The sequence below is a fragment of the Pteropus alecto genome, unplaced genomic scaffold (assembly GCF_000325575.1).
Source record: "Pteropus alecto unplaced genomic scaffold, ASM32557v1 scaffold61, whole genome shotgun sequence".
Classification (NCBI taxonomy): Eukaryota; Metazoa; Chordata; class Mammalia; order Chiroptera; family Pteropodidae; genus Pteropus; species Pteropus alecto.
Genome location: NW_006434835.1, coordinates 4067718 through 4076743, shown reverse-complemented (window position 1 = coordinate 4076743; position 9026 = coordinate 4067718). Strand labels below are relative to the sequence as shown.

At 43.6% G+C, this 9026-nt stretch overlaps 1 protein-coding gene across 1 annotated transcript in view; it reads left to right on the top strand.

Annotated features, from left to right (window-relative positions):
- KIDINS220 (kinase D interacting substrate 220) overlaps nt 1-9026 on the top strand; it is a 92558-nt gene that overhangs the window by 6571 nt on the left and 76961 nt on the right. Inside the window, exon 2 of the mRNA XM_025045789.1 lies at nt 3223-3364. Within this exon, the coding sequence (XP_024901557.1) occupies nt 3257-3364 (108 nt within the window). The 5' untranslated portion in view covers nt 3223-3256. The remainder of the gene's footprint in view (nt 1-3222; nt 3365-9026) is intronic.

Here is a 9026-nt window from a genome sequence, read left to right as displayed (position 1 = left end):
AACAGCGTTGTGTTTGCCTTTTTTACTGAGATCTTTTTGAACAGTTTACAAATCAGGGTCCTGCCTCCCTGCTAGTGACCATTTTTAGACACTTTGGTGGTAAATCATCCTCTAGTTTCTGTGCTTGCATTTTGTGAATAAGAACATTCTTCACATTAAAATTCATTAGGTCTTTCGAATCTGTTACGATCATCTCTATTGATGCCATCTCAGTAAAGTTACAAGTTCCTACAAGAGATAATTTCCTTTAGACATTTTTTTATTCTTTAAAAACATTTGACAACCTTTCCTAAAAGCAATGCCATTCAAGCTACAGAAATATCTAATAATTAATGACTGTTGATAAAGTTTACCCAGCAGCATGGGTGTACATGAAGTTACTCCAGATGCTTATAACAGGACAGAAAGCCAGTGTCTTCATCTCTTTTATAGAGGTGTCTAACACAAGCTGTACAGTATGTTAAATACACTGGAGTAGCATGCCCGGTTGGAAACAAAACATCTGTCTCTGAAGTCTGTTTGGAGATGAAGGAGATCCTTTGTGTTGTATTCAAGGATGAGTCCTTCTCCCTTGTCCAGTGTAATGGCGTGCGTATCAACTTCACTTCCTTTGTTGGCAGAGTTGGTACTTAACCTTATCCTCGCTCTTGTGGGAATTTTTGAAATCACTTCCTTTAGATTTAGCAGTGATGATTCTCCAAAATTCAGAATGATGAGAAAGACTCTGTCTGTGCCATCCAGCTCTCTTGTGTACACGACAGAGTGGTTTTCAGTCCTCAAATAGCAGAACCAGCCCCTGCTGAGGAGCAGCTCATTGGCATGAAGCAAACTTAATTCTTGGTATAACTTTAATGCTGATCTGGGGTCAACCAAGGGTTGCCTTTCCTAAAAAAAAAAAAAAAAAGGTATTATTAAGGCACAATTTACATACAGTATAAACTCAGTTTTGTGTTCAGTTTTGAATTTTGACAAAGTCATACAGTTGTGTAAGCGCCCCCACGTCAGGGTATATATACAGCAGTCCCCGAACTCCCCACACCCTCTCATACCCGGTCGCAGTCATTGCACCCCCCACCTTAAACCCGGCGACCTCTGCTCTGTTTTCTGTCCGTGTAGTTTTCGTTTTCTGGAATGTCACATCAGTAGAATCATACAGTACAATAGTTTCTGCCTTCCGGCCCCAGAGATGGACTTCCGTCTCACATGCAAACCACGTTCGCCCCAGCCCAAGGCCTTCCACAGTCTCAGCACATTACACATCAACTCGGCGTCCGGAATCTCACTCGAATCGTGTCAGCTCAAAAGTTCTAATTCCCATTATCTAAATCAGGCCTGAGTGAGGCTCTGGGTACGGGAATAGGCACGATTTCTGTCCATCTGTGAACCTATGAACCTCAAGAAAAAGGTTCCGTACTAGAAAATACATGGAGAGGGCAGGCGTGGGGTACCGGGTGTAGACACACCTGTTCAAGAGGGGAAAATGGTGGAGAAAAAGGAGTCGCCGGTGCCTCGCCGTTTTATTAACAGAACAAAAGTTTCGAATTTTGATGAACTCTGATTTATCAGTTTTTTTAAAGGACCATGCTTTTAGTGTTAAAGCAAAGAAATCTTTGCTTAATCCAAAATAGGCTATGTTTTCTTCTAGAAGTTTTGTGCTTTTCGATATTACATTTAGGTCAGTTTCATGGTATTGTCTGTATTTGGTGCTAGGTGTGGGTTGAGGTTGGTTGGTTCGTTTATTTGCATTTGGATGTCCAATTGGATAGAATAAAGTCCCTACTCTTTAGGAACTTGCATTCTAGTTGTGGTAGGTGGACACATCTGCTGTGCTTCTGATGGTGGTAAGTGCCATGGAGAAGGTAAATTAGGGCACGGGATGGAAGTGTGGGACTCGCCGTGGACTGCGTGAGTGAGGCTGTTACTATTTAAATGAGATGGTCGGGTTAGACTTTCCTGATGAGGGGACTGAAGGACGTGAGGGCGCTGAGGGAGCGGCCAGGCGCACGTTTGGTGCAAGACCCCCAGGTGAAACGTTGGATCTTACCTCAAGGGCTTTGAGAAGCCATTGGAGGGCCTTGAGCAAGGAAGGATGTAATCCCACCTGGCTCTTCAGCCAGCAGCTGCTGGAGCAGCATCTCCTGGGAGCTCGTTAAAGATGCAGGTTGCGGGGCCTCACCCAGACCTGCTGTCAGGTCGTCTGAGGGCAGGGCCCGGGCACCTGTGCTGTACAAAGCCTCTAGGTGATTCCGATGCACGTGTCGGTTTCAGATCACTGAGGCTGCCTTATGGGGGACAGACTGGGGAAGGCGCGATGGAAGTAGGGGGAGCAGCTGTGGTCTAGGTGAGAGGTCACGGTGGCTCGGATCAGGGTGGTCGTGAGGGAGGTGGTGAGTAGTAACCAGATGTGAAATGTATTTTATAGATAGAACCGAAAGGATTTACTGTGAGGTCGAATGTAGAGTTTGAGAGGATGAGGTAAGTCATAGGTAGTTGCGAGGTTCAGCCTTGGAAGATGGAGCTGGAGCTGCGTCTACTGAGGCGGAGGAGGCAGTAGGAGGGGCAGTGGAGCACTTTTTTTTAATCTGGGGAGGATGTGGGGGTTGGATCTGGAGTTGGAGTTAAGACCGAGATGAGCGGCTGAGCAATATTCCATTGTACGTATGTTCTCAGCCATCAGAAGCAGCGAAACCCTGCCATTTGCGACAGCATGGGTAAATCTTGAGATAATCAGCTAAGCGAGATAAGTCAGACGGAAAGGGTTGAGAACCACCTGATTTCACTCATGTGGGATGTAAAACGGAAAGCAGCAGATGAACAGGACAAAAACTCATAGACACAGATGACAGTTTAGTGGTTACGACAGGGAAGGGGCGGGGGAGGTAGAACAGAGTGAAGGGGGCTGAATATATGGTGACGGAAGGAGATTTGACTTTGGTGAGCACAGTGCAGTATACAGATGATGTATTATAGAATTGTACACTAGAAACCCGTATAATTTTATTAACTAATGTCGCCATAACAAATTTAAATAAATAAATTTTAAAAATGACTAAAAGATTGAGATGAGTATGAATCTTGGAAAGAGAGGGGCAGGCATTTTGACAGCTGAGCTAGGGGGCTTTGCCTCCACTCCTGCTGCTGGAGGTATATTTGTACAAGTTAAGGTTAGTTTATTTTCCTAATCACAAATTATGTGTATTTTATCTAACCCGCTTTTAACAGGTATTGGAATAAAGATAATTAGGTTTCTGTGAAAATGTCAGTCCTGATATCACAGAGTGTCATAAATTATGTAGAAGAAGAGAACATTCATGCTCTGAAAGCTCTTCTGGAAAAATGCAAAGATGTAGATGAGAGAAATGAGGTAAGACCAAGTTTCTGAAATTAAATTCTTCTCACAAATGTTTGTTGACTACCTTCTATGGGTAGGACCCTGCGAAGGGTGAGGGCGAATAAGTAAGACATATGTAGTTTTCACCTTTGGTGATATTGTTAGAAGAAATTACATCATGATTTCTTTGATTAAAAGTACTTCAAATTCCATATTTTTGGAATACATTTGAACTAACATAAATGACTGCATATTGAATTTGATTTATGATTGACCGTTTTGCAGGTGGAATAATTGATATTCAGGAAGTTTGATTACTAAAATCTAAAATGTTTCTAGGAGGTTTTAGAGACTTCTAGATCCAGTTTTCCTATAAATAGATTGTCGAGACAAAATTAGGACTTGTCGAAATATTTTTTTTAATGGAGCCCCAGTTCTCTCTCTGAGTTGTTCATTCTACACACCTTGAGAATTTGAAGACCCGGCCCACAGCACAGCGCCTTGCAAATTATGGGCGGCCCACAAACTACTGTTAGATTGAGCTGTTACTGAATTGTAGCTGTGTAGAATTGTATGCATTTTTTCACAATTATATGACAAAAACAGATCACCTTTCCGTAATAGATTAGTTTAACACTAATTGGGCAGCTTATGGCAAAACAACTTCAATTTATAAGATTTTTTAAATTACTATTTTAGTAAAATTTTCTGCTTAGTGTTAGTTTTAAGGAATCGAGGTCTAAAGTCTTAATCTTCACCACTGTCTGTAACAGTGATAACTAAATAATGTTTTATGTATCTAAAGGTGATATATGTACAATTCACATAACAGATTGGGGAGAGAAGTAGTAAGATTTGAACACCTAAAATTTCGAATCATTTCTTTTTCTTTAATAGTTGAGGTCAATATAGCTACTTTTTTTTTTTTTTTAAATGTGCTCTTTCTGGTTTTATGTGGTATTGTAGTGAAGAAAAATATTTGATCCAAATAAGGGCTTGTCGGACATGTGCATGTGTGTTTTAAAAAAAAAATTGCAGACCTTCTGAAGACTTGTAAGGATAGTACAAAGAACTCTCTTTAACCCCTTACCCGGATTTGTCAAATGTAAAATTAAAATTTAGGTTGCACATAGCACATGTAATTTCTGTTAATTCTATAACCATTTATTGCTCTCTATCTCAAGCCCTTACTTAGTTTCTGAGGATGAAAAGATGAATAATATGTGATCCCGTTTTCAAGGATTTCACAGTAAATTAATAATTATGACATTGCTCTAAGCATAATATTGAAAGTATGCATGCAGTATAGGTGTACTAGGTGAAACTGTCCAGGGCATGAGAACATGGAGGGGAGAAGGAAGGAGGGGGCCTCAGAGGAGGTGACCTCTGAGATGGATTTTGAAGGCACGTTCTGGTTTGTTAAAAGTTAAAGCCGGGTCAGGCTTCTCGGGCAGTTGCATCAGGATAGGCTTGCGCATTCGTTCTGAGGTGGTGGGTGTCTTCTGTTCGTTAGACACTGTCCTAAGTGCTGGAGATTCATTAGCGAACAAAACAGATAGTCATCACTCTTGTTGAGTTACATTAAAAAAATTGTGTAAATTAGTTTCAAGTATACAGTACATTGTTTAGAATCTATATAGTTCATAAAACAATCCCCCCAATTGATCCCTCCGTCCCCTGGCCCTCCACCTAGCCATCATATTAATTCAGGCTAAACTTGCTTCAGTGTGGCAGCTGATTTGGAGGCGGGGGGTGGGGGTGCGGGGGGACAGGAGGGAGGAAACACGGGCTGGGAGACTGTCGTGTTGACCCAGGTGAGAGATGGTGCGGGAGACATATTCAGGACAGGTACCTGGACCGCAGCAGTTTCCGCTGTCCTGGAAGCAGAGCCAGCACGATGGGACCTTGTAATGCCCTCCCAGCCCTGCGACTGTAGTTGATTGGTTCTAGGTTAGCACCTAACACAATATGGGCAGTCAGAGCCCTTTGCTGGGACTTTTGGATTTGGGAACAGAGAATAGTCTGCTTCCTCTAGTTGTAGAAACTATTGGATTCGGGGCTAGATCGTCGCTGGAAGCCATATTCCCATTTGTGTAAAAGCTGATCTCTGATGAAAGTAGATGAAGCCAACAGAGAATGAGAATTCTACTGGCATTTGAGGCCCGGTGGCACCCAACTTTCCCACACTATGGTGTGGGAAATAAACCAGTATCCTTAAAATAAATTTTGCTTTGCATAAGCTTCGTTAAGTTTGTCTCTTGCCCTGTTAGGAGTCTTAATTGGTGTAGATGGTGAAGACCCAAAACTAGAGCGCTGAGACTGGAGTTGGCTGATCTCACGTTAGGATGTAAATTGGACAGAAAATGGTAACTTGTTCTCTGGAGAGAGAAGGAGATGCTTCGGCAGAATGAACATGGGAGTGATGGTCACAGTGGAGACAGCACAGTGAGCAGAGACGTGTGGAGCAGCGGGGCAGGTGGGGGCAACTCCGAGGGCTTCTGCTGGGCTGGGCTCTGGGATGGAGTGGGGCTGGTACAAGGGAGGTAGGGGAGGCCACATCCGGGTGCCTTTCTGAGGTGTTAGACTCGATCCCGTAAGAAGTGGGAAGAAATGGAGTTGTTGGATGTCGCTGATGACTGTTAATACAAATCTCTCACTGGTTTCCAATGGTAAAAGTATCACATTTTAGAAAATTAGAAAGTAAAGGTTCTAAAGAAAATAAAAGTTACATGTCATTTCAGTATTTAAAATGCATATATTTTAAAGAGTTGAGATGCCATTTATACAGTTTTTTAGTTAAAATTTTCTCCCAGTTAATATATCACCAGCACTTTTCTGTCAGTACATATTTTGGAGACATTATGATGACTGTAGTATTCCATTGTGTGAATATCTCATAATTTAAGTAGTCCCTCCATCTCTAAGTTTTTTGTTCTTATGAATAAAATTGTATTGTATTTAAAATCTTTGTCCATGTTTCCTGTGTTTTTAGAGTTGATTCTTAGAATGAAGTTACTGGCTCAAGTAACATAACTTTTTTTGAGGATTTTTTTAAAAGTGCTCCCCATCCCTGTGACCAACTATCAACTACTAAATTGTACTCCTGTAACCCTTCACCCCGTTCTCCCAGTCCCCAACCGCCCCCCTCTGTCCATCACCAAATTGTCCACTATATTTGTGAGTCTTTCATTTAGTTTGTTCGTTGTTCCTTAGATTCCACATATAAGTGAAATCATATGGCATTTATCTTTCTCCATCTGACTTATTTCACTCAGCACAAATAACCTCTAGGTCCATCCATGTCGTTGCAAATAGTAAGATCTCATTTTTTTTAATGGCTGAGTATCGTTGAGTTACATTTTTGAGTTGGGGCAGAGAATGAGGATGCAGACAAAAGGAACTAACTAATTAAATGATGTCTCTACTGACAGGAAGTGCCACATGGAAGACTAGAGCAGGGTTATGGAATGGGGAATGATGCTGGGGGTGCTGGCTGTTCATACACAGCTGTTAGGGAAGCTCTGATCAGGCGGCTTCTGAACAGAAACCCAGTGTGGCCTGAGCAAAATGTAGGAGAAAGACTGTTAGGAGCTGAGCTGAGGGAGGCGGAGGAGGTGGGCTAGATCACGCAGGGCCTCGGAGGCCATGGCGAGGATCTGGGATTTCATTTTGAGTGAGAGGGGAACTGTCGGGAAGTGTCGAGCATAGCATGGCCATAACGAGAGTGATTTAGAAGGATCACTGTGGCTGCTGTGTGGAGAAAAGCTTGTGGAGGTGGCAAGGACCGCCACCCAGGCCCGGGAGTGTCAACGTCAGGAAGGGTTCTGGGAACCGATGTGGGGTCAGTGTTGCTAGAGACATCAGTGAAACTCAAAGAGGAGGCTGGAGTTAGGACCAAGGGAGAGGCCACATTTCAGAATTTACTGTGTCGCATCGAGGGTACAGAAATTGGTGTTGGGCTACATGGTCACTGTCGTTGCTTTGGTGTAGTATTTAAGGGGGAAAGGTGAATAGCGGGCATCTACTAACCATTTGGCCTTTGGTAAAAGCGTTTGAATATACTAAAAAATCTTGTTGGCCTCTTACATTTGTTTGCAAGTTCTAAAAATGAGCTTACTGCAACATAAAGATTTGTTTTCTAACCTTGCTATTGTCTCTGCCATTTCCAAAAATAATGTTAAGACTTGAACTTTCTTGTTAATTGTGCAGAGGAACAAACAACCTTATATTCCCATTGGACAAAAATGCTGTGCACAGTACATTCAGATGATGGCCATTCGTTCCAGAAATATAGTGTCTTCCGTGGCCCAGGAACTGTGCTAGGAGTTGGGTATTTGGTATAAAACAAAAGACAATAGTCCTTTCTCTTATAAAACTTATATCCTAGTGGGAGAGACAGCTGCCAAACAGGTTATTATGTAAATTACAAGTTTAGAAAAGTGCTAGGAAGAAAATAAAAAAGACCCTGTGAAGGAAACAGAAGGATCCTCTGGTAGGGAATTATCTGGGTCAGGGGACCCCACTAAGAAAGGGTGGTTTAAAAAGGTTAAAACTCTATTCTTAGGTAAAACAGCTAACAGTTCTTGAGTTTGATTTAGACGCTAATGTAATCACTTTGCATATAAGTATGTAGTTATTTAAAGATGGCAACACTTAGACACTGAGGTCAGGACTCGCCCAAGGTGATAGAGTATTAAGTAGTGGAGTCAGGAGTCAATCAAGGCAGTCTGGTCCTAGGGTCCATATTTTTTGCCCCTATGCTAAGCTGCACTTTAAGAAGAAAGCCGTTTTGAAGAGAGAACATTGAAACTGAAGGTTAGACCACGATCATGTTTTTGTGTCCAGATATGATTTCCAAGTGGTCTTGTTTTTGTCTCGACATCATGGTTGGCGTGACCTTCTCCGCTGTGGTGTTCTGTGAGATCATTTACGTCCACACGGGAGCGCTAAGGTCCCGCTCTGCAGCCAGGCCCGCCCCTGACAGTCGGGCCCGCTCTGCTCTTTCTCAGCCCGTCATGTAGGCGTCGTGCGAGATACACGGTGAGGGCAGGTGGGCAGGGTGAGCAGGGTGGAAAGGCGAGTGTGGGATGACAGTCTGGGTTCAGCTTGCGCACGGGGTGTGGCGGGGGTCCCAGTCATCGCAGGCTTCCTGGAGAGGGTGCCGTTAGAGAACGTCCTCAAGGAGTAGACGCTGGCCGGGCATGTCTGAAGGCCGGGCATGTCTGAAGGCCGGCCTTTCTGAGCCGAGTGGGCGGGAAGTGTGAGGGCGGGGAAAGGAGAGAGGAGCTGCGGGTAGTTCGCCTGGCTGGAGCCGGACTGTGGATGTGAGTGGGGGAGCGGGTCAGCGCCGAGGGGGGGAGGGGAGGCGGAGCGGGATGAGGCTGGGATGGTGAGAAGGGGCGGGGTTGTGGAGGATCCGCATGCCCTTCCCCTCAAAATCAAGAATCAAGTTCAAGAATCCTCACCACTCTACTCAGAGCAGAGCTTTTCATAGGAATTACAGAATTGAACTTTACAATGGCTTTAAAAGGCTTATAAGGGTTTCAGTTCCTTCAACGACTTGTGAGGAATACAGCCATCAGCTCCTGTTCTCCCAGCATGAGTTCGTGGGGAACTTACTGAAGGATTTTAAGAGACGTGTACTTTTGGTTAAATCACTCTTGCTTCAGTGTGGCAGCTGATTTGGAGGCGGGGG